The sequence below is a fragment of the Eumetopias jubatus genome, unplaced genomic scaffold (genome assembly GCF_037043125.1).
Source record: "Eumetopias jubatus isolate StellerSeaLion01/CBP00866 unplaced genomic scaffold, mEumJub1_p1.0 scaffold_4, whole genome shotgun sequence".
Lineage (NCBI taxonomy): Eukaryota > Metazoa > Chordata > Mammalia > Carnivora > Otariidae > Eumetopias > Eumetopias jubatus.
Window position 1 is genome coordinate 159923083 of NW_028274810.1, and position 26531 is coordinate 159949613.

At 35.5% G+C, this 26531-nt stretch overlaps 1 protein-coding gene across 1 annotated transcript; it reads left to right on the top strand.

Annotated features, from left to right (window-relative positions):
- Window positions 1–12866: 12866 nt before the first annotated feature.
- Window positions 12867–16753, top strand: FABP4 (fatty acid binding protein 4). The gene is made up of 4 exons (XM_028110992.2): window positions 12867–12939; window positions 15380–15552; window positions 16138–16239; window positions 16703–16753. Exons 1-4 carry the CDS (start codon window positions 12867–12869, stop codon window positions 16751–16753), a joined length of 399 nt encoding a protein of 132 aa, XP_027966793.1.
- Window positions 16754–26531: the final 9778 nt, after the last annotated feature.

Here is a 26531-nt window from a genome sequence, read left to right on the forward strand (position 1 = left end):
CATTTTTGTTTTCTTAGCAGAAGACTGTGAATGCTAATGTTGGTACATAATGTTACTTTGTCTTTATTCCATCTACTGGTCTTTCCTTGAGCCAGGCCCTTGATGAGCTTGGTTAGACAGCCAGATGCTCAGTCTGTCACCAAATCTGTACTGAGTGACTACTGGCTACCATAAACCAGGCCCTGGATAGCATTCTGGCTCCGGGTTCTAGTAGTCAACTTTGTGTTCTCTTATTTATTTACCTTGTGCCCCTGTTGACTACTTCAAATGATAAGCCCCACTGAAAGCAAGCCCCATTTTAAGCCAGTTCCTCTGAAAGGAAATAGGTGATGTCATTCACCACTGGCGGGAGTTTAAAGAGCATAAGCTTCTTAGAGGGCAATTCAACAACGTGTATCAGCATTTACAATGTGAATGCCCACTGGCCCTTCAGCTCTACCCCTAGGCATTTATTCTACAGGAATACCAACACAAATAGACAAAGATAAATATGTACAAGAATGTTTACTAAAATTATTTTAGCAGTGAAAAGTGGAGTTATTGGTTAAAACATGGCACACATACAAATGGAATACTCGGCAGCAATTTAAAAAAATGAGATCTTTTATATTTATTGACACAAAGAGATGGCCATGATGTATTACTAAGTGAAAATGAAAGTTACGGAAGAGTATGTATACACAAAATCTTGACATAGTATCCAATGTCTTTAATAAAAATTCATACTGATATTCCATATTTTTGCTTACACATGCATAGAAAAAAGACTGAAAGGATATTCCTGGAATCATTAGAAGTGATAATCCAAACAGTGGCACAATGATTTTCTGCTCTATATCTATATTATTTGAATTTTTGTTATCAAGCATATATCCACTTTTTTAAGAGCATTAAAAATATTTCCATTTGTGGAGGAAAATTTTCCACAGTGAGAGGAAGAGTATTAACACGGTATCATCTCTTGAGAAAAAAATATTCTTGCTCTGAAACATGAATATCAAGAAACCTTCTTTGGATTTCATGAATTTCTCAGGTTTCAAGATTGAACTTTCATTCCAGAATCATTGCTGGAGAGAGCACTCAACCTTTTGAGAGTTCTAAAGTCAAAGATAACTGAGAGTAAGGCTATTCTGCATTAGAGAAAATTTTCCAATTCTTCCCAGCCCAGACTCACATCCCCAAGTGTGTGGTTTATCTTCTGGGACTATATTACCACTACCACCACCATTACTAGCTGCCACATGTTGAGTGAGGTACATGCTAGGCAACATGCAAAATACTTGACATCAAGACTGCGAATTTAAACGATACCATAAAATACAGCTTTCCAATTTTACAGATGAGAAAGCTGAGTGCCACAGGAATTAATTAGATTGCCAAAGGTCACAAACCAGTGAATAGTGGAAACAGGATTTCAGTATGTCTTAACTCCAGAGTTTCTAGACCTTTTTCTTAATATAACACTTGCTTATATGGCAACCATGAAAATGTCATAGGTATGTTGGTATTCACTGAATATTTTAAAATAATGAGAGAATTATAAGGAATAGTGACAGAATTATAAGGAAGAGATATATAAATTTGTCTTTATAGCATCAAATCATTACCAAGAATCCTGTTGCAGGGATAATAATATCTAGGTTTGGAGAATCTTGGCAAGCCACTGAATGAATGCAGGAATGCACATTTCACCCAGTGAGAGAGGATTTTCATCAAGAGGGAAGTTAACACCTAGATGGCAAATAGAGTTCACAGATGCCTGATGTGTGTGCTTTCTTACTTGATCAGAGTTCACTGGGGAGAAGTCCCACAGCAAGAGTGCCTCCTAGAAAGAATATTCAGTGTCCCCTTGTAATCAAAATTGTTCCTGGATGAGCTGCTCCTGTTCCATGTCTCTGCCAGTGTCTGGTCACAGTTCGTGCCCTACTGCGGCATCTGCTACCGTCTGGCGTTTTCATTCTACCGCATGGTTCTCATTTTGTCAACAACCTGGGGCCCCCAAGTGCTCATCCTAAGCATTCCCTTTCTCTTTCCCTTCTTCCCTCTTCCCTACTTTCTCTTTCCTTTCTTCCTTTTCACCTTCTTTTTCTAGTCCTCCATGTCACTGAGCTCTTCCTTCTCTCTTAAATGTCACTTCTTCAGTGCCTTCTGTGAAGCAGAAACTGTGCCTACTGTCTGCCAGAGCCACTCGAGACCACTCCAGATGCACGGGCCCTCCCCTCCAGAAAGTTCAGAGTCCTCATGTGCCTGTCCCTGCTTGTCTTCCTCAGTTTTATGCCAGAGCGTCCAGCACAGTGACTGACACTTTGTAGACATTTGATGAATATGTGGCTGAATACCTCCTTTGTATTTAGTTCTATTTATGTAATTAAAACCACATGATGTCTGTGCAATTTTTAAAAGCATATAAAATATAAGTGGGCTGAGACTGCTAAAAGTGAGGTTATGAACAGATGTTTCGAAAACACAGGGTGTGCTCATTCCCTGTGGGTTGAAAAAAGTTCTTAGACGCACAAGTAGCAGTGTATATACATACTACTATGACTTGAGGAAGCCAGGCTAGTTCTTCTGTTCTACTGTATATTTACCACACCTGAAATTTTTCCCTTGACTCTGTCAAAAATAACCTCAAGGGGTTAACCAGGATCTATTTTTAAAAATGCAAATACTTCTACTAATATTACAACATCACCTGTCATTTATGCCTTGATATGATCTAAATCAATCCAATTGATTCCCTCCTAATTCAACAATGAACAATACAGAACGTCCACATCATACAGAATGGTAAGCCTAGGGTATCCAAGGATGAATAATGTAACACTTACCTCCAAGGAAATTATAGCCAGGAATTAAAAAGGGAATAACTTAATGTTAAGTGAACACAGAGAAGAGAACAAACTTGATGTGTGTGTGTGTGTGTGTGTGTGTGTGTGTGTGTGTGTGTGTGTGTTCTGTGTGTTTCTGTCTGTCCTCCTGGACATTTTCTTAGTGATATCTTCTAATATCACAACTGGTTCATTTGTACATTCTTTTCTGGTTTTCCAGATTCTCTTTTTCACTTTCCTACAGGCAGTTCTTCATAATGATGCTTGCTTTATTAAATAAAGACAGAGTAGGACACATTCAACATTCAGAAAGTGCTTTGCCAGCTTTTTAGTTGGTTCCTACTTGCACCTGCTACACTATGAAAGAACAGTCCCTTTTATGAATAAGAGGGCAGGTAAAGAAATTACACAACACCCTTGAAGTCACAACACAAATCCATAATTAGCCACAACATTTTTAACTGATGCATAGCCTACCGGCTCAGTCACTCTTTCCAAAACCATCACTATTTGAAACCAGAGTGTCAATGATCAGTCACTGTGAACAAATATTCAATGAATGATACACAACCTAAATAAGGTTACCTTTACTTTGCCTGTTAAACCTAGGATAGGAAATATAAAATAATTCTCACATTAAAAGTTCCTAATAACCTGTGGGGGAGAGAACCAAACAAAATATGCCTAAATTACCTGCCAACATTTTATTTTAAAACTCTACGAAATCCCCAAACATTGGTAATAATATTACATCAATATGGGAACTTTGTTAAAATAAAAGGAGAACCTTGGCATGAACCCCTTCTTAACCTATCACACACATTCTGTGAAAACACTCCCTCTCATCATGGCTTTGTCTCTACTCCTTATTATCCCAAGATTGGGTATGTTTCCTCTTCAACTTAAAAATTGTCAGAAAAAAATACCCTCATTTCCTCCAAAAGAAATAAACACAGGCAAAGGCCAGAGGGATGCATTCCATGGAAGCTGTCCATAGTGGAGCAAAGTGCAAAGCTGTCGCCTGAACCAGAGAGGGCTTGTCCCCAGTCAGCACTGGGTGGTCTGGGGCCACATCCCTAGTCTCCACATTTCCAGAGCAAAGGAAGGCTTTAGTCACTGAATACCCCTTCTCTATGGCTCCGGAGTAAGAGTATGGTCTGGTATATGCATTTTATTGTTGTTATTTGAATATTTGTGAATAAAAACATAGTTGTTCCTATGGGAATTCCTTTTACAGCTAAAGGCACATCTTCTCGCATGTACTTTGTTCATGGGGACCAGGCTCCTCCAGAAGGAAGGAGCTTCCTCTACCCTTCCTGTCATTCCTCACTTTCTTCTACTGCTTTTCCATCATCTCTCCGCTGTTACCCTTGCTCAGCTCCTCACCATCCCACAAGTCATGCCTTGTGAAGGAAATTACATCTGCTTACTTTATCCTTTATAATATATCCTTCCTAGTACCGCTGTATCTTTGTAAAACACAGATTTGAGCCTATGGTTTTATTGGTTTAAAACTCATGCACAAGCAGTAAGAATGATTACATAGCCTAAACACAAACCTCACTCTTTTTGTTAATTAATGTATTAATATAGCAAATATTTGGTGAACAAGTAAAGTACAAGGAACTTTAAGTCATGATTGAGATAAATTTCAGGATGGTGAGGGTAACTCAGGAATGAGAGACTGGAGATGGAATGAAGATATCACTTATCTTGTGCACATTATATGTGTACAAGGTGGGGAGGCAGAGGGGGAGAGAAAGGGAGAGGGAAAGAATCTCAAGCAGAGTCGGTGCTGAGCATGGAGCCCAGTGTGGGGCTTGATCCCATGACCCTGAGATCATGACCTGAGATGAAACCAAGAGTCGGAGGCCTAACCAACTGTGCCACCCAAGCACCCAGAAATCACATCTTATTCATTACTTTGTTCCCTCATTGCACCTGGTACAGTGCCTTGGACATAGTAGGTTTGCCAAAAAAGATTTTGTGAAAAAATTTTGCCAGCATGAGTTTTAAACAATGAAACAAGATTTGAAAATGTTAACGGTATAATTTCTACTAGTTTTCAAGAAAGGATGACCACAGAATTTTGGTTAAATCTGAATTTTCTTCATTAATACACAGGGAAGATTTCTTCAAAGAATGTTGAATCCAAGGTCTTATAATGTTGAATTGTTTTTTAATGTGATTCTCCTTATTGTATTCCATCTGTTTGTATAACAATCCACCAATACTGTGGTGAATGATACTGATTATTTGATGAGGGCACATTCTATCTTATCCAGGCAGCAAGATTAAGTCTTAGGAACTGAGATGAAGGTAATTTATGGAAGTACTAGGTAGTTGCTTATATTCCAAGTTATACTGCAAAGTAAATACATAAGATATGACATATGGGTCTTTGGATTAAATTTCTGGACAGTTTATGGTTCTTTGAAAAGATCAGGAAAATTGACAAACCTTTAGCCAGACTCATCAAAAAAAAAAAAAAAGAGAGAGAGAGAGAGAGAGGATTCAAATAAAATCAGAAATGACAGAGGAGAAATAACAACCGACCACAGAAATACAAAGAATTGTAAGAGAATATTATGAAAAATTATAGGCCAACAAATTGGACAACCTAGGAAAAAATGGATAAATTCTTAGAAATATACAACCTCCCAAATTTGAATCAGAAGAAGTAGAAAATTTGAACAGACTGATTACCATCAATGAAATTGAATTAGTAATCAAAAAACTTCTCACAAACAAAAGTCCACGACCAGTTTGCTTCACAGATGAATTCTACCAAATCATTTAAAGAAAGTTATTATCTATTCTTCTCAAACTATTCCAAAAAAAAGAAGAAGAAGGAAGGAAATTCTATGAGGCTAGCATGACCCTGATCACAAAACTAGATAAAGACACTACAAAAAAAGAGAACTACAGGTCAACATCTCTGATGAACATAGATGCAAAAGTCCTCAACAAAATATTAGCAAACCAAATCCAACAATAGATTAAAAAAAAATTGTCCATCACCATCAAGTGGGATTTAGTCCAGGGATGCAGAGGTAGTGCAATATTTGCAAATCAATAATGTGATACATCAGTAAGAGAAAGGATAAAAACCATATGATCATTTCAATTGATGCAGAAAAAGCATTTGACAAAGTACAACATCCATTCATGATTAAAAACTCTCAACAAAGTTAGAGGAAATACACCTCAACATAATAAAGGACATATATGAAAAACCCACAGTGAATATCGTATTCAATGGGGAAGAATTGAGAGCTTTCCCCCTCTAGGATAAGGATGTCCATGCTGACCACTTTTATTCAACATAGTACTGTAAGTCCTAGCTAAAGCAATCGGACAACAAAAAGAAGTAAAAGCCATCCAAATTGCTAAGGGAGAAGCAGGACTTTCATTATTTGTAGATGACATGATACCATATACAGAAAACCCAAAAGACTACCAAAAAACTACTAGAACTGATAAATGAATTCAGGAAGGTCACAGGGTACAAAATCAATGTACAGAAATCTGCTGCATTTCTATACACTAATAGTGAAGCAACAGAAAGAGAAATTAAGAAAGCAATCCCGTTTATAATTGCACCAAAAATAATAAAATACCTAGGAATAAACTTAACCAAAGAGTTGAAAGACCTGTACTCTGTAAACTATAAAACACTGATGAAAGAAATTGAAGATGACAAAAACAAATAGGAAAATATTCCATGCTCGTGGACTGTAAGAACAAATATTGTTAAAATGTTCATATTACCAAAAGAAATCTACAGATTTTATGCAATGCCTATCAAAATACCAATAATATTTTTCACAGAACTAGAACAAATAACTCTAAAATTTACATGGAACCACAAAAGACCCCAAATAGCTAAAACAATCTTGAAAAAGAAAAACTGGGGGCTCCTGGGTGGTTCAGTCAGTTAAGAGTCCAGCTCTTGGTTTCAGCTCAGGTCATAATCTCAGGGTCCTGGGATGGAGCCCTGTATTGGGTTCTGCACTCTGTGAGGAGTCTGCTGGAGATTAACTCCCTGTCCCTCTCCCTCTGCTCCTCCCCCTGATCTCTCTCTCTCTCTCGCTCTCTCAAATAAATAAAATATTTCTTTTTTAAAGAAAAAGCTGGAGGTATCACAATTCCAGATTTCAAGTTATACTACAAAGCTGTAGTAATCAAAACAGTATGGTCCTGACACAAAAATAGACACTTAGATCAAGAGAACAGGATAGAAAGCCCAGAGAGAAACCCATGATTATATGGTCAATTAATCTTTGACAAAAGAAGCAAGAATATGCAATGAGGAAAAAAAAAAAACACTCTTCAACAAATGGTGTTGCTACATGCAAAAAAATGAAACTGACCACTTTCTTAAACCAGACACAAAAATAAATTCAAAATGGATGAAAGATCTAAATGTGAGACCTGAAACCATAAAAGTCTGGAAGAGAACACAGGTAGTAATGTCTCTGACATTGGCGGTAGCAACATTTTTCTGGGTATGTCTCCTGAGGCAAGGGAAACAAAAGCAAAAATAAACTACTGGGACTACATCAAAATAAAAAGCTTCTGCACAGCAAAGGAAACAACAAAACAAAAAGGCAACTTACTGAGTGGGAAAAGATATTTGCAAATGACATTTCTGATAAGGGGTTAGCATGTAAAATTTATAAAGAACTTATATAACTCCACACCCCAAAAAAACAAAGAATCCAATTTAAGAATGGGCAGAAGACATGAACAGACATTTCTCCAGAGAAGATATATGGATAACTAACAGACATATGAAAAGGTGCTCAACATCATTCATCATCAGGGATATGCAAGTCAAAACTACAGTGAGATATCACCCCACACTGTCAGAATAGCTAAAATCAAAAACATAAGAAACAATAAGTGTTGGTAAGAATGTGGAGATAAAGGAACTCTGGTGGACTGTTGGTGGCCATGCAAGCTGGTGCAGCCACTGTGGAAAACAGTATGGGCATTTACTGAAAAATTACAAAAACGCTAATTCAAAAAAAATATGCACCTCTATGTTTATTGCAGCATTATTTACAATAGACAAATTATGGAAGCAGTCAAGTGTCCATTGATAGATGAAGAGAGAAAGAAGATGTGGTATATATAGTGGAATATTACTCAGCCCTAAAAAAGAATGAAATCTTGCCATTTGCAACAACATGGATGGAGCTGGGGGGTATAATGCCAAGCAAAATAAGTCAGTCAGAGAAAGACAAATGCCACATGATTTCACTCATATGTGGAATTTAAGAAAAAAAATGAACAAAGGGAAAAAGAGAGAGAAAGAGAGAGAGACAATCCAAGAAACAGACTCTTAACTATAGACAACAAAGTGATAATTACTGGAGGGGGAGGTGAGTGGGGGATGGGTGAAATAGGTGATGGGGATTAAAGAGCACACTTATCACGATGAGCACTGAGTAATGTGTAGAATTATTAAATCACTATATTGTACACCTGAAATTAATATAACACTGTACTTAACTATACTGGAATTAAAATAAAAAACTTAAAAATAATTTCTGGAAAGCTTCTTGTTTGAAGGAAATCTCTGTCTTATATGATACATAACTTAGTGGACTTGTTCATAGAATATTAGCATTCCACAGGATGGCCCATGTGTTTGGAACATAAGCTGAGCTGCTTTCAAAGACACCATCCCTTGAGTAACTCTGGCAAGCTTACTTTGTTACTCTACACAACTGATAAGGTGAAATTTTTTCATGTAGACCCAAACAACCTTCTTCTATATTAATTCTTTCATTGCTATTTAAGTTACCAAGTTCCTATACCATAGGTTACTATTTTTGTTGATATGAAATCAATAAAGGAGCCAGTTGTGTTTCTAGAAAATTTCAATATGCCATTTCTCCAGCAATGATCAGACACTAAATATGTTAAAATAGGAACATGAAGCTAATAGCCCATAGAAATATTCCTGAGGTAATTTTACAGGAGTGTTACTGGACTCTCAATTCAATTTTATTGAATACTTAGCTATTGGGTATGCACCAGTAAATAATCACAACAAAACCTCCTGCCTTAATGGAGTTTGGACTCTGCTCACCAGGAACATATATATGTATTTTTGTCATGGTTTTAGAAGAACATATGTCTATGTGTGTCATGGGTTAGTACTGGTGGTCATGTTTAGGTGAAACTGTAATGAACGAGAATGGAATCCGCAAACTCCTGCTGTTCCCTCTGTCTGGAACATGTTTTGTCTTTTATCTTTCCATGCCTCTTTTCTTCTCATCCTCTAGGTATCAGCTCCATTGTCCATCTCCTTTGACTGACCTCCCTGAGCTGCCCCACCTAGTGTTGCCAACCCGCAGAGCAGTCTACGTCAGATTACCTCGTTCTGTTTTCTCTTGAAATCACCTGATGTTGGCTTATTTATCTCCTTGTATATTATCTTCTCCAGAACTAGAATGTAAGCTCTATGAGAGCCAGCAAGTGCCTGGTAAGGTTGCCCATATTGAATCCCCAATGGCTGGCCAAGTTCCTGACACACACGTTGAATAAACAAATAAACGTTGGTGTCACTATGTGACTCTAAAATAGTGCTACTCAATAGAAACATAATGTGAGCCATATGTGTAATCTAAAATTTTCTATGGGGCGCCTGGGTGGCTCAGGCGTTAAGCATCTGCCTTCGGCTCAGGTCGTGATCCCAGGGTCCTGGGATCCAGTCCTGCATCGGGCTTCCTGCTCGGAGGGAAGCCTGCTTCTCCCTCTCCCACTCCCCTGCTTGTGTTCCCTCTCTCCCTGTGTCTCTCTCTGTCAAATAAATAAATAAAAATCTTTAAAATAAATAAATAAATAAATAAATAAATTTTTCTAGTAGCCAGGTTAAGAAAGTGAAAAGAAACATTAATTTATTGAATTAATTTTAGTAATGTATTTTATTCAGCCCAAAATATCGAAAATGTCATAATTTCAACATTTCATAGTTTATATAATCAGTGCAAGAATTTTAATGAGATATTGTACTTTTTTATATTATCCTCAAAGTTCAGTGTGCATTTTATACTATTAGTACATCTCAATTCAGATTCTAAATTTTCTTTTGAAATGCTTGATTGACACTTAGATTTCATAAATTTAGACATTTCTATAATTGGAAGAGTAGATTCACATATTCAGGTTCTCCCACATATATTTAAAAGTTTCTCAATAACTGTATAAGGATCATTTCTTAAATTTTCATTAAAAGTAAGTAAAATTAAAAATTCAATTTCTGAATCATACTAGCCACATTTCCAGTATTCAGGAACCACATGTGATTAAAGACTGCAATGTTTGGGCAGTCCATCTCTAAAAAAAAGTTTAAATTGCAGTGTTAAAATATACATGATATATTATTCAAGTGTGATAATCATTTGAAAACCTGTCTGAAGTAATTTGTTACTAAAAGTAAAGCATCAACATATATCCTGAAAAGTAAACCATTATTCAAAGGCTGGAGAAAATATTTGCAAAAAATATATCTGATAAAGAACTACTACCCAAAATATACAAAGAACTCTTAAAACTCAACAATAAGAAAACAAACAACCCAATTAAAAATGGGCCAAACACCTTAACAGACACCTCACCAAATAAGATGTACAGAGGGCAAATAAGCATATGAAAAGATGCTCCACATCATACTCCATCAGGAAAATGCAAACTAGCAATGTGACGCCACTCTACACCTATTAGAATGGCCAAAATCTAGACTACTGATAACACCAAATACTAGTGAGCAACAGACCTCTCATCCATTGCTAGTGGGAATGCAAAATGGTATAGCCACTTTGAAAGACAGTTTGGTGGCTCCTTACAAAATGAAACATACTCTTACTATATCATGCTCCTTGGTATTTACCTAAAGGAGTTGAAAACTTATGTCTACACAAGAACCTGCATGTGGATGCATATAGCGGCTTTATTCATAATTGCCAAATCTTGGAAATAATCAAAATGTCCTCCAGTAGGTGAATGACATAAACTATAGTATGTCTAGACAATGGAATATTTTTCAGCAGTAATGAGAAATGAGTTATGAAGTCATGAGAAGACCTGGAGGAAACTTAAATGCATATTACTAAGTAAAAGAAACCAATCTGAAAAGGCCACATACACAACTATATTCTGGAAAAGGCAGAATGATGGAGACAGTAAAAATTAGTGCTTGCACAGGTTGAGGGCTTAGGGATGTGGTAAGGAGATGAATAGGCAGAGCCCAGAGAATTCTTAGGGCTGTGAAAATACTCTATGATATTATAATGATGGATACAGGTCATTATACTTTGTCCAAACACACAGAATGTACAACATCAAAAGTGAATCCTAACATAAACTATAGACTTTGGGTGATTATGATGTGTCAAATGTAGGTTCATCCTTGGTAAAAAATGTGAGTGATGTTGATCATGGGAGAGGCTGTGAATGTGTGGGGGCAGGGGGTACATGAGAAATCTTTGTACCTTCCTCTCAATTATGCTGTAAACCTAAAACTTCTCTTAAGAAAATCTTAAAAAAGATAACCCAAAACCAAGCCAAAACAAAAAAGCAAACCATTATTAATTGAGAACATTGTCAAGTTATCACTGTATTAAGGTTGATCATTTTTATTTACTTGTTCAATGGGAAACAGATGAATTTTTAATAGCAAGTCTACCCGGAATGGTACATCACCCACAGTCCATGTATCTATGCAACAGTCCAGAGTGGATGAACATTATTACCGTGCCATTAAAAAAATGCAACAATTAAAACTTACTGTTGTAACATACTTTATCAGGCCTTTATAGCAACTTGTTTGCCTACAGAAAAAAAACCTGTCCTTTATAGAACCTCTGCCTCAAACATTTCTGGGAAGCCCTCTGGATACTTACATGGGTCTGTGAATCGATTGTGTGTGGTGCAGGTACTACGCAGTGGGGTACACAGTGTAGTGATTCATCATGATGCAATATTTTTATTTCTTTTTTCTTTTCTAAAATCTGGGTATGTTCATGGCAGTTTGATGCACATATGAACATCTTCCATCGTTCTGGTATGGGGTAGGAGGAGACTGAAAGACAGGAATACTTTAGAAAAGTAATCTCATGAATTATTCACTGTGTAAAAGAAGGAAATAAAATTTTGATATTGTGTGGCCACCCACCACTTCTGATCATTTTCAAGTAAAGCAACACCATTGAGAGCCGGATAAATTTTGAGCTCATAATAACATAATTCAGGAACTGGCTGAATTTTCTCAGTATGAGGAGCCTATTTTGGGAGGGGGCCTATTTTTTTTTAAAGCCCCAATACTATGGAAATAAATACTATGCTCTCATTTATGGGGTGGAAAGAGTGAGATTAAGTCATTATTAATTAAATTGACAGATTCCTGGTGTATAATTTCTTTTTCACTCATGCCAAACATTTGAAATGAGAAATCTGAGGTACTTTAAGATGCCATTATTTATTTCGTTTTAATTGGCAAGTAAGTCCCAAGACAGCACTGTCCCAAAGAGCCTTTGCAATTACTGAAGAATCTAAGATAATTCTTAGGTTCCTTAATTCAAAAGAACCACATAACTGTAATTTTAATAGAAACTCCAGAAAAGGGGGTCAAAGTTCATCCCAGGAAAATTAACCTACTCTACACTGGGATAAATATGTATGGAAATAATAGGTACAAATTCAATGTACTGAGCATTAAACTCAAAATAGGAATGTTGAAAATATTTTGTGAACGCTGACAAATAATTTGTACTCTAAGTCAAATGACCATTTGCCAGGGAGAACCAAAGTTGAGAAATTTCTATTAAAAACATGACTCAGAGTAAAAATTGCAGAGGCTGGTAATGAAGGAAATGATCTGATACTGTCCCCAATTGGTTATGCCTAAGATCACATGACCTGCGTATCTTTAAAAGGAAGTTATCTGGACTCAAGAAGGTCATAGCACCTTCCTGAGAGCCACAGCTCTTTTTCTCATCTTGAAGATAATTCTAGAAAGCTCATAAAATGTGTGATGCCTTTGTTGGTACCTGGAAACTTAGCTCCAGTGAAAACTTTGATGATTACATGAAAGAAGTGGGTAAGAAACTCCGCTGTGGGGGGACTGGATTTATAACTTTTTCTCTGGGGGAAGAGGGGTTTATGGCTGCTTTTCATTCTGGAAGTATTGGCCAGATAGGAAATGCTGCTTTCTATACAGAGGCTATAAAAGTAGCAAGTGAGAATTATTTGTTTGTAGAAACATTCTAGACCAAAGTCACAACTAATGTTTCCTACAGGTGAACCAATATGAAAAAGGGTCTAACTGGAATTTTTATGGTCCACAGAAATGACAAGATTTTATTTCACTGCTAAACTGGGGTATCTTTGTTTTACTTGGCTCTTTGCCTGTTTCTCTTTCATTCCCTCTTGCATATAAAATAAATAAGATGATTTTTATTTCCTAGTGTTCAATAATTTCTATTTGAAGCTGAAAGCACACTATATTTCTCTTTTTTAATGTAATTTTTAAAGTAAACATATATTAATTATTTCATTTTCTCACTGTCAATCTGTTAAAATGCGTGGCTGTTTTATGGGAGCCAAAATCTTAATTTCAGAAAATACGTTGTCTTAAGGGGTTAAATATTTTTTTGACTAGGAATTACATGGGATGCCATAGGATTATCAAGTCAAAAGGACAATGTTATATCCATAACATACCTCCTCCTTGATAATGGAGGCTTTCAGGGTTTTAGATTCTGCTAATATCGCCAGTGTGTTATGTGAATGTTCCCTGGATAATTACTGTGGTGAATCAAGGGGGTACGGAGGCTCGTTTTCACTCAGACAGCTTCTACCTTGAAAGCTCTTCTCCTCACACCCTTATGCACGATAAGGTTGTATCCAGGGGTAGCAACTTGAGGTGGGGAGGTTTACAGGGGTTAGTATTTAATCTCCCTATCTCAAGACTTCACCTTTCCCTAAATCATATAGTATATATACATTTTCCTTGCCAGTAAGTACTACTATTTTCCTTGTTTATAGACAGGAGGGAATTTAGGGACTTCAGCATAAGAGACCTAACTTTCTAGAATATCAACTAACCATGATTCAATAAACTAATTGGTATGTGCTGATACAGAAATGTCAGGATTTCAGGCTATTTTGCTATTGATTTTTAGGAACATTTTATACTTTTAACATTTATATGTAAATTCTTATACCACTGTGTTTTAAAATTATAAAGTACTGAGGATAATGAAAGACAATAAGATATCTCCTGAAATTAGTTGCTCTAACTGATGATCAATCAGTCAGCAGGTATTACTTTCATCAGTCAAAGAAGGACTATGGAGAATGTGATTTTTCCCAAGGTCAGCCATTCTGGAATTATACTTAATGCTGCAACCATTCATTATGCTGACTCACTCCACATATGTGAAGTTATATTTTGTAACAGAGCCAGGACTTGATGAAGCCAGATATCTTTCCACCTGCAGCCATTTTTTCAGAGAGGTAGCTAAGTAAAAGCCTCAGCATCACTTGTTTTGTACAGTATTTTTCTCCCTCTTACCCCTCTATCTAACCTTTGGTATAGATAAGTAGTCTTTAGTAAGAGAAGTAGCTTAGGTTTATGTACATGTGTTACATGTGTTACAAAATTCAACACATCTACGACTGTCATAAATTCTGTATAACATATGCAGTGACAGTAAGTTCCCACTGTCTACATTAAGTTGTAAATTGTTCATCCCTCACCTTACTTACATAAGAAAAAAGTTCCCTTTTTAAAAGAGGGGTTTGCAGCTGAGGTGATTGAGAATCAAGGTATTGAATTCTAAACTTACTAAAATAGTGGTTCTTTTCAATTTTGCCTTTTGGAGAAATTAATCAAAATCTTCATTTTGTAGTGATTTGGAAAAGCCAAGAAAATAGGACTTGGCAGCAAATGCCATGAAATGTGACTTTTGTACACCCAAACAGATTATTTTTAAGTGGAGTAACTCTGTATTTGTTTTAAAAACCCTATTGAGAATTCTGTCTTTGACCATGGATTTTTGTTTTCCAAAAAGGAAAGGTCAAGATGACCCAGGTGTTTCATGAGTTGAGCAAAATGATAGTTGCTGCCCTAATGGTTGAGGTGGCCAGTTAGAGAGTGTAGTGACTATATATATATATATATATATATATGTATATATATATATATATATTTCAGAAGACTTAATCTTTCTCAAAATTAACAATGTATCTCCTGTGGAGTTGTATCTGCGCAGAAGAAGAAATTTAGGTAGACCTACACTTAGTCGTGCCATGGGTTTCTTTGAATATTAGCCTGCTTTACTTATCTGCAGCTGCTGTCTTATGAGGCTTTTAACAAACTCACCGGTATCTTTTTTCCTTTTATGCACACACCCCCACCTGTACACACTAACCTACCTATACATACACAAACACACACATACGCTGCAGTTCTGACTTTGTTAAAGTTGTGAAGGAAAACTGGACTTGACATTTCTTTTTTCTTTTCCCAACTGTAGGAGTGGGCTTTGCCACCAGGAAAGTGGCTGGCATGGCCAAACCCAACATGATCATCAGTGTGAATGGGGATGTGATCACCATTAAATCAGAAAGTACCTTTAAAAATACTGAGATTTCCTTCAAACTGGGCCAGGAATTTGATGAAGTTACTGCAGATGACAGAAAAGTCAAGGTGAGGAAGAAGGAATTGGAGCAGAATAAAAGCACGGTTTCTAAAAGACTGCTGCCTAGAAGAAGCCATTTTGTATAAAAGGAGGGGAACTATTCTATCACAGGTCAAAGATCCCTGACTTCCTAGATTTAAACCATGTTGCCTTTGATATTTAGTTAGTGAATCTTCTCCTTTCTATAAAGTTGTCTTTATTCTTTTAAAAAAAGTGATTAACACACTTTATTTGTCATACAATATACAGATTATCTGAAGTGAATTAAAATAACATAACAATGTTAGAGAATGTTCATGAAAGACTAGAAGCAAAAAAGGAGAAAAATCACCTATAAGACTGTCATCTCAACATAAATTTATTATCTATATTTTTTACAGTATTATTTCAAGTATGTGTTTTTGTATAATTTTTTGATCACAATGTATTATTTGTATGCTATCGTTTTTGACATTTTTTTTTGTTTTAATATATCCTTACAATTTTGAGTGACTAATGACCTCAAAATATTCCTTCATTCAAAGGTGGTGTATTTTTTATTTTATTTTCCTCTACCATATACCAATGGCAATAATTTTTTACTATGCTCACAGAGCATCATAACGTTAGATGGAGGAGTCCTGGTACAGGTGCAGAAGTGGGATGGAAAATCAACCACCATAAAGAGAAAACGAGTGGATGACAAACTGGTGGTGGTGAGTCTCTTCTAGTTGCTTAATTCTAGACTCTACTGCTAGGTCATCTTATAATCACTATTCTATCTAAAGAAACAGTCATGCTTGCTTGCATAGAACAAAAAAGGTGATTCCATTGGGATTATGGTTTCGCTCTGGCAATTGCCCTTCATGCTTTTAAGTTCAGTCGAGGTGTGCTGTCCCCCAAGAAGCATTCTGTGATTGCTCTCAGCACACACCATATTGTATGATGCATTTCCTGTTATATTTCTCACTCATTATACATTGTAAAGTTCCTTGAGGGGAAGACTTGTGTTTTCTCGGTCTCCATATCTCCCTAACTTACTACAATATCAGGTATATATAGGATCTCAGAATGAATATTTTCAAATAAATACTGTTTCTTTCCCAACATTAAAGGAGAAAATAAATAACCCATGGTTTAGTCCCGTGATTGATCAAGAATTTTTTTGTGTGTGTCTAGGAATGTGTCATGAAAGGCGTCACTTCTACCAGAATTTATGAGAGAGCATAAGTCAAGGGACATGGAGCTGAAGTTTGCATCGAACTTCTGTTGGCTATATTGTCCAAACATGTATTGTTATTTCCTACTAATTAGCAAGCGACTAATTTTCCCCAAACTGATTTTATTCAATGTGGATGTGTTCATTAAATAAAACTTTTTAGATTTAGAAGGTGATGTAATGATTCATTTATTGTGCTGGATCATTTCTTACTCATAATTCAATGAAGGAAATAGGAAAATTGTATTTTTGCTTTGTTTCTCATGTAAGTAGTATGATTTTTCATGGTAATCCAAGGTAAAAAATAAATATTCATGAATTTTCCATTGTCTTAGGTAGGAGATGATAAATTTGTTATCCCTGAATACGTGTTCCTTATGCAGCATGTTTACAGTCAAGTAACTATCTCTCAAGGACCTAAGGTAGTTTTAAGTGTAGTGAAGTGGCCCACAGCCAGCTGGGCCAAATCCTGCCATTTCACACCTACCTGTCCTAGGGCATTGACAAAAAGAACAGCAATACATATTGCAGAATAAGATTTCTAGAACATAAATTTTAATCTGAAAAGTTACTGGTAAACAAAGCTACCTCTGGAATCTCAAAAATTAAGTGCAAATAATCCCATAATGTTCATTCCAGAAAAGAGATGACAGTTTGTAATGAGTAATGATGCAAATGTTCTTATAGTGGTTTCCAAATTTTTCTTTTTTCTACTAGTGGAACTTTTTTATTAAATAAAATATTGAATATGTTCTGGAACTTTTTATTCAAATAAAATCTCCATGGAATCCCAAATTAAAAAAAACAGACAAAAATGATAATGAGGCTTCCCAGACAGAGGCATGCGCATGTGCGGGTGTGTGTTAGAGAGAGAGAGGTTTCTTCTGCCTTTTGTGGAAACTTTGAAGCTACTCTAGAAATTACTGGAGTTCCACACACACAGATTAAAATTTCCAAACTGCATACTTATATTTTAGTCAGCCAAAATCTGTTAGTGTGCTGCAATTGCTAGAATTCTGTTTGTGATGCTTACTTTAAGTCCATTATTTTCTGAATAATTATTTTATGCACAACACCAAGATATGAAGAGGCCAGAAGAGGTGAAGTAAGTTCCTGAGCATAAGAATTTACTTTCTTTGTGAAAACAGAGAGTCAGACTCTCACTTTGGGTTCACTGGAGGATTGAAGAACTCTAAAAGAGAAGACTTGTAGGAACTAATTAGGACAATTCTGGACACACCAATATTTATTAAGCACTTACTTTGGTCCCAGTCACTTTGCATGCTTTACTTCATTTATCATCAAAATAATCCTATAAGGAGATTTTAGTATTCCTGTTCACAGATGAGGAAACTGAGGTTTAGGGTTGAAATGTATAAAGCTAAACAGGGAATAGACACAGAATCTGAAATTCAAGACAGCAACCCTGGCTGGGATATAGATCTAGGAGCCAACAATATCCCAGTGGTAACTTAATTCATCAATGGTGATAAGATCATCCAAGGATAAGGGAGACTTAGAAAAAAGAAAGACTTGAAGGCAATCAAGTGGATGTCCCAGCCACCTCAACTCAACATGTTCTACTATTGCTGCCCCCTTCCACCCACTCCTTAAAACTTGTTCACCATCCTATTTTCCAAAGTTCAGTGAATATCAGGATGTTTTGTCTAATTTCCCATTCCATAAATCTTAAAATCATCATTGAATATGTCTTCTTCCTCACTCCACAGCATCTATTTTATTTTTTAAAAATCATGTTGATTCTATTAACTTAAAATTTCTTTAATGTTTGCTTTTCTTATTCCCATTGCCAATACCACCAAACTTTTTTTTTTAATTACTTCAGGGCTCTCCTAATAAATCTCCCTCTTCTACTCTCAGTTCTCCCTTCTCTTTTCCAAGCCCTGTGGACTTCATAAATGATATTTATACCATAAAAATCTGACCTGGACACTCACTGATTAAAACATTTTAGTGGTGCCCATTGCATCCAGAGAAGGTCCAATCTCCGTAGCATGGCATGCATATTTGTCTTATGCTTGCCTTTTCTCTGTCTAGTTTTATCATTGCTCTTATTGTCTTTCCACTTCTGGCTTCAATCATACCAAGCAATTTTCATACTGTCTTGCCTCTAGTTGTGTGTGTGTGTGTGTGTGTGTGTGTGTGTGTGTGTGTGTGTTCTGCTTCTTTCTGTCTAGAATTCTCCCTTCCCTCATCTTGAAATTTCCTCATCCCTTACTGGTTCTTTTACAAAGTTGCATTAGGCGCCACTTTTAATTATGTGTATTTGTGGATCTAGTTATTTTTGAAAATTTACACTTCAAGTTTAATTCTTATTTTTCAGATGGTATGGAAGCATAGAGTAAGAAGATCCAGTCCAATGTAAATTCGCTAGATAAGTTGATTTTTTTCCTTCTATATTTTCATAACACTAAGGCCATAGATACAGTAGATATCTTAGAGTATCACTGCTCAAATTTATCCTGCCTGGGACTTCTTTGAAGCTCACAGAATCTTCCATCGTCTGACATTGCTTCTACCAACATTATATACAGAAACATAAAGAAGATTCTACTCTTAAAGGAAGAGAGATAAGATCAAGAAGATACTTCTCAGAAAAACAGATATGTGGATATAGAGTCGATCTATATCTTGAAGTAGATACGAAAGGTTCAAAAAGCTATTCACTTAGTCTTTGGAAACTGTGAGAATTAGATGACATGATAGGCCAGCATATCCTTTCTTTTCTCCAGTTCCCACATTACCTTGGAAAATTGTCCTGATATTTCCTTCCTACAATTTCTGGCTTAGAAATACTTCTTCCAAAGTCCAAAGCATTACTGACTTAAATTTTTCTTTGAAAATTATGCATCAGTCTTGAACAGGTGACCTAGCCTGTTTAGAATAGTGATTTTCACCCAAGTCATTATTGTGACTTGAACCATTGTGTGGTATGTCAAAGTAAGTTACTATCCATAATAAAGTACAAAAATTTATGAATTGTTTTGCTTTTAAAAATAGATTACTTAAATTCAATATTATCCTGTAAAATATTGTTTTTTCACAAACTTGTTCTTTTATTTGCTTTCTTAAGTGGGAGAGAGAGGTTATCACTTGTACATGCGAATTACTCAAGGGTTTGTGAGGCACTTGTGAAAGTTATCGCTCAGGTGCATTGCTGCTGAAGGAAAAAATAGATTGTGAAGTCTTGAGTTGGAACATGTAAGCCCCCGAGATGGTTGTCAGGTAGTGATGTTTTTTATCTTTGGGGTCTAGCTTTTAAGCAATGTGTTTATAGCACTCCTAGCCAGACTCTATGGGTAGAGGAAATGGCTGGTGAAGGAGTATGCACAGTGCCTGGATAGCTTATTAGTGACCATCTCTCTAGTTAGTTAGATGTGAAAAACACAATATTGACCTTACATCCAATTATGAATCTATCCATTTGTTCATACACCAGCCCTCTCCCTAATGCAGAATACATTAAAAGGATTTACATGGAGTCAAACAAAGAAAAATGGCAGGCAGCAGGGAAAAAAAAATCCATTATTGAGAGCATCTCAAAGGCAAGGATTGTGTCAGATTTATAGCTGGGTCCCTAGACACTGGCACAGTGAACAGGAGAGTCAGAGCTTAATAAATGATTCTTGAATGAGTAAGTGAACTATCTTCTTTGTGCTAGGTGTGGTATGGAACACAGAAAGAATGACAACCCATATTCATAACCTCAATGTAGTAGAGAAATAGCATGAATACCATCACATTACCTTGGAAAATTGTCCTGATATTTCCTTCTCTTCCCTCTACCCTTATCCCCCTTTCCCCCAAATCTAGGAAGGGTTAAAACTTTCCTCCCCATGACCAAAGAAAAATGTATGTGTTCTTACTATAACAAGATATTAATTACCACATTCCCATTTCTCATCTTTCCCATTCACTAGGTTATCACTGCCTCTAGAGCAGATCACTTACATGTATATCCAGAATCTAGTACAGTGCCTAAAGCATGGTAATCCCTCAATAAATTTTAACAGAAGGAGTGAAGATGCAATATAGGGGAAGAAATGAATTATATGCTAAATTATGTGGTATAGTCAGTGGACTGAAGGAAGTCAAAGGCAAGCAGGACCAACATGTGCTAGAGTATTCAGAAAAATTTGCAACATAGAAGATGTATTTGAGCTAGGCCATGAAAGATAACTGTAATTTATTGCTTATTAATTAGTTTTATGATAGAACAACTTGGCAAATGCCAAGCAGATTTTGCATGTTTTTCAAGTTAAGGTGGCATTAATTCAAATTAGAATTAGTTATAACATTTGAATGTTAAATGTAATTCCCGTGGAAATAAAAAAAGAAAACTGCTATAGAAAATATACAAAAGGAAACAAGAAAGGAATTTTAATGTTTCATTACAAAAATCAATTAAGCAAAAATGAAAATAGTAATGCAGGACATGAGGGATAAAAAAAGCTACAAAGCACAAGGAAAACAAACAGCAAAATGACAGAAGTAAATTCCTCCTTATCAGTAATTATTTAAATATAAATAGATTAAACACTACAATCAAAAGACAGAGATTGGCAGAAAGAATAAAAAAACATAGTCCAACTTTCTGCTATCTGCAAGAGACTAACTTTAGATCCAAAGATCTGAAGTTGAAAGCCAAAGGATAGAAAAGAATATTACATGCAAATAGCAACCAAAAGAGAGGAGAGGTGGCTATACTAATAACAAACAAAATAGACTTTTTGTATATTAATGAAAATTTCAATACATCGAGAATATATAATTATAAACATTTACCCAGAAATAGAACATCAAAATATGTAAAGCAAAAAATGACAGAATTTTTATATCTCAATAACAAAAAACTTGCCAGAATTAAAGAGAGAAATAGATAGTTCTACAATACTTGGAGAATTCAAATCTCTCTCAATAAAGGATAGAACAACCAGACAGAACACATGTAAGGAAATAGCAGACTTCAAAAACACAATAAACCAAGTAGGTGTAACAGACATATATAGAAAACTCAACCTAACAACAACAGAATACATATTATTCTCAAGTGTACATGGAACATTCTCCATGATATAAAGAATACAGATTGTTTCTATACATTTAAAAAGATAGAGATACAAAATATCTTCTTCGAACATAATGTGATGAAGTAAGAAATCAATAATAGAAGGAAAACTGGAAAATCCACAAATTTGTGGAAATTAAACACCAACCAATGGATCAAAGAAAAAAAGAGAAATTAGAAAATACTTAGAGATGAATGAAAACTGAAACACAACATATCAAAACTTATGGGACACAGTGAAAATAGTGCTAAGTGGGAAATTTATAGCTAAAATGCTTCTATTAGAAGAGAAAAAGAAAAAAAGAGAGAAGTTCTTGAATCCACAACCTAACTTTACAATTTAAGAAACTTGAAAAACAAGAAAAAACTGAACCCAAAGCCAGCAGAAAGAAATAATAAAAATCAGAGCAAAGATGAATGAAATTGGAAATAGAAAAATAAGAGAGAAAATCAACCAAACCCAAAATTTGGTTTTTCAAAAGATCCACAAAATTGACAAGCCTTTAGCTAGATGGACTAAGAAAAAAAGACAGAAGACTCAAATTACTGAAATCAGAAATGAAACTAGGGACATTACTTCTGATTCTACAGAAATAGAAAAGATTAGAGAACACTATCGTATACCAACAAATAGGATAACCTAGATAAAATGAACAAATTCCTAGAAATACAAAACCTACTAAGACTAAACCATGAAGAAATAGCAAATCTGAATAGACCTGGAACAAGTAAGGAGACTGAATCAGTAACCAAATACCTGATAAAGAAAAGTTCCAGGGGTTAATGGTTTCACTGATGAACTCTATCAAATTAGAGAAGAACTAATGTCAATCCATCTCAAACTCTTCCAAAAAAAAAAAAAAAAACTGAAGAAAAAGGAAGACTCTCTGATTCTTTTTATGAAGCCATATTACCCAGATGCCAAATCCAGACAAAGACAGTTGAAGAAGAAAAAAAATAGAGAGCAATATCCCATATAAATTTTGATGCAAAAATGCTCCACAAAATGCTAGCAAACAGAATTCAGCAGCATTTTAAAAGGATCATACACCAAGACTAATTGAAATTTATTCCGGGAATGCAAGCATGGTTCAACATACAAAAATCAGTCAATGTGATGTATTGCATTATCACAAGGAAAGGGGGGAAAACTATGTGGTCATCTCATGTGATGAAGAGAGGGCATTTGACAAAATTCAGTACTTTTTCATGTAAAAACCTTCAACAGACTAGGAATAGTAGGAAACTACCTTAACATAACAAAAACCAAATATGAAAACTCCACATTGAACATTCGACTCAATGATGAAACCTAAAAGCTCTTCCTCTATAACCAGGAATGAGACAGAGATGTCAGCTTCTTCTATTTCTATTTAATATGTTACTGCAAGTACTAGTCAGAATAATTCGGCAAGAAAAAAAAGGTATCCAACCTGAAAAAGAAGAAGTAAAATTATTTCTGTTCACAGATGGTATGATCTTATATGAAGAAAACCCTAGAGATTCCACCCACCTGAAAAAAAACCTATTAGAATAAAGGAATTCAGCAAAGCAGCAGGATACAAGATCAACACACAAAAAGCAGTTGTGTTTCTATACCCTAATGATGAACAACCTGAGAAGTAAATTAAGAAAACATTTCCATTTATAATAGCAGCAAAAAGAATAAAATATGTAGGAATTAACTTAATTTAACTTAAAGGAATTAACTTTTGGTAAAAGATTCATACTATGCAAACTACAAAACATTTCTAAAAGAAATTTTTAAAAGACATAAATAAATGGAAAGATATCCCATATTTCATAGACTGGAAGACTTAATATTGTTAAGATGTCAATACTACCCAGAGCTATCTATAGATTTAATGGAATCCCTATCAAAATCCCAATGACATTTTTTGCAGAAATAGAAAACCCATTCTAAAATTCATATGGAATCTAACGGGACCACAAAGAACCAAATTCTGAAGAAGAACAAAACTGGATTACTCATACTTCCTGATTTCAAAACTTACTACAAAGCTACTATAATTAAAACAGTGTAGTACTGGCATAAAGACAGACATATAGACCAGTGGAATAGAATAGAGAATCCAGAAATAAATCCTCACATACATGGTCAAATAATTTTCAATGAATGTACCCAATCAATGGGTAAAAGACAGTGTTCAACAAATGGTGCCGAAAAAATTGGATATCACATGCGAAAGAATGAAGTTGGACCCTTACTTACCATCGTATGCAAAAATGAACTCAAATGGATCCATGACCTAAATATAAGACCTAAAACTATAAAATTCTTAGAAGAAAACATAAGGTAAAAGCTTCATGACACTGGATTCGGCAACAGTTTCTTGAATATGAAACCAGTGGCACAGGCAACAAAAGAAAAAATAGACAAACCAGACTTCATGAAAATTAAAAATCTGTGTGTATCCATTGTGTTGATATATGCTATCAACAGAGTAAAAAGTCAACTCACAGAATGGGAGAAAATATTTGCAAATCATATATCTGATAAGGAATTAAGATACGGAATGTATAGAGAGCTCCTAAAACTCAATAACAAATAAAACAAACAACCTAATTCAAAAATGGGCAAAGGACTTGAAAAGATCTTTTTCCAAAGAAGATATACAAATGTCCAATAAGCACCTGAAAAAACGTTCAACACTACCAATCAGTAGTGATTATGTGAATAAAAATTACACTGAGATACCATGTCACATCCATTATGATGGCTACTATTAAAAAAACAAACCAGGGGTGCCTGGGTGGCTCAGTCCATTGGGCAGCCAACCCTTTGTTTCAGCTCAGCTCAGGTCATGATCTCGGGTCCTGGGATCGAGGCCTGTGTTGAGCTCCTTGCTCAGTGGGGAGTCTGCTTGAGGATTCTCTCTCTCCTCCTCCCTCTGACCCTCCACCCACTTGCTCTCTCTAAAATAAATAAATAAATCTTAAAAAAAAACACAACGTGTTGGTGAAAATGTTGAGAAATTGGAACCCTTGTGCATCATGGATGGGAATATAAAATGATATACCTGCTGTAGAAAACAGTATGGCAGTTCCTCAAAAAATTAAAAATGTAAATATGTGATCCAGCAATTCTGCTTCTGAGTATATACTCCCAAAATTGAAAGCAGTATCTCAAAGAGATATTTGTGTACCCATATTCATAGCAACATTATTCACAATAATTAAATGTAGAAGAATTCAAGGTCCACTGACAGATGGATAAGCAAGATGTGGTATTTACATACAGTGGAATATTATTAAGTATTAAAAAGGAAGGAAATTCTGACACATGGTACAACACAGATGAAACTTACGGAATTTATGCTGAGTGAAATATGCCAGTCGCAAAAACACAAATACTGTATGATTCCACTTAGGTGAGGTACTTAGAGCAGTTAAAATCGTAGAGACCAAAAGAAGAATAGTGGTTGCCAGGGGCGGGGAGAAGGGGACAATCAGATTATTGTTTAGTAGGTATAGCATTTCAGTTGTGCAAGAGAAAGAGTTCTGGAAATGATGGTCATGATGGTTCTACAACAATATGAATGTATTTAATGCCACTGAACTGTACATTTAAGAATGGTCCAGGTATTATTATGCTACATGTATTTTACCACAACAAAAAATTGGAAAATGGGGGCGCCTGGGTGGCTCAGTCGTTAAGTGTCTGCCTTCAGCTCAGGTCATGATCCCGGGATCCTGGGATCGAGCCCCGCATCAGGCTCCCTGCTCCTCTCCCTGCTTGTGTTCTCCCTCTCCCTGCTTGTGTTCTCTCTCTCACTGTGTCTCTGTCAAATAAATAAATAAAATCTTTAAAAAAAATTGGAAAATAAATCTAGTGTGGCTCCAGCTAAAATAGTATATGTACAGCAATAAATTACCAGACATACTTCTGAATACTTCTGTAGCTGCCAGTATATTTTTATTTTTTACCACTATTCCTCACCAGTGGAGAATGTGGCATCTCAAAATTAAGCCTTTTTAAAAACTACTTAATATCTAAAATGTCACAAGAAAAGAGTTAATATAGAAGATGAGATACTGGAGAAACATATAAAAAGGAGATAATGGAGAAATAAGCATTGTAACTATCATGAAAACAAGATGTGTGACTGTTCTATAACAAATTACTGTATTCTAGTTCCTTCGCTAGGATTAGCAATTAAGAACATTCTCACTTGACTTTAAAAGAATGCCACCATTTTTTTTTTAAAGAGAATTGAATAAACCTACCTGTTACAGGAGGGTTGTCTTAAAAATGAAAATAAATCCTGCTTAACCGAAGCAAAAAAAAAAAAAAAAGAACATTCTCACTTGAAAAATTTTTTACTTGAGGGAATGGTGTTTTTCATTTTGTTTTGTTTTGATAATCAAACAAGAAAAGCTAAAGGCTAGTGGTGCAAGCAGCAGAACTAGCAGAACACTTTCTTAGTAGAGAAGAGAGACTTGTATGGTAATAATGAGACACGGAGCAAAGACAAAGAAAGTCTGAGAATCCCTCTACCATCTGATGACCCTAATGAAAGACCTATTAACAGGAGCAGGTTGGGAGAGAACAATGTATTACAAGCTTGCCTATAGTCACTGTTAGAGAGATTAAGATCAGTAATGAAGGGAACTGTCAATTAAAATGAAATAAACACCGCTTATTCCTTTTGTCATTCATTCGTCAAACATTCATTGAC

Bases quoted from the DNA above. Each gene is read 5' to 3' on its own strand.
- FABP4 (XM_028110992.2), top strand. From the start codon at position 12,867: ATGTGTGATGCCTTTGTTGGTACCTGGAAACTTAGCTCCAGTGAAAAC. The intron at 15,553-16,137 runs GTGAGGAAGAAG...CTATGCTCACAG, and splicing joins CAGATGACAGAAAAGTCAAG to AGCATCATAACGTTAGATGG. The intron at 16,240-16,702 runs GTGAGTCTCTTC...GTGTGTGTCTAG, and splicing joins TGGATGACAAACTGGTGGTG to GAATGTGTCATGAAAGGCGT.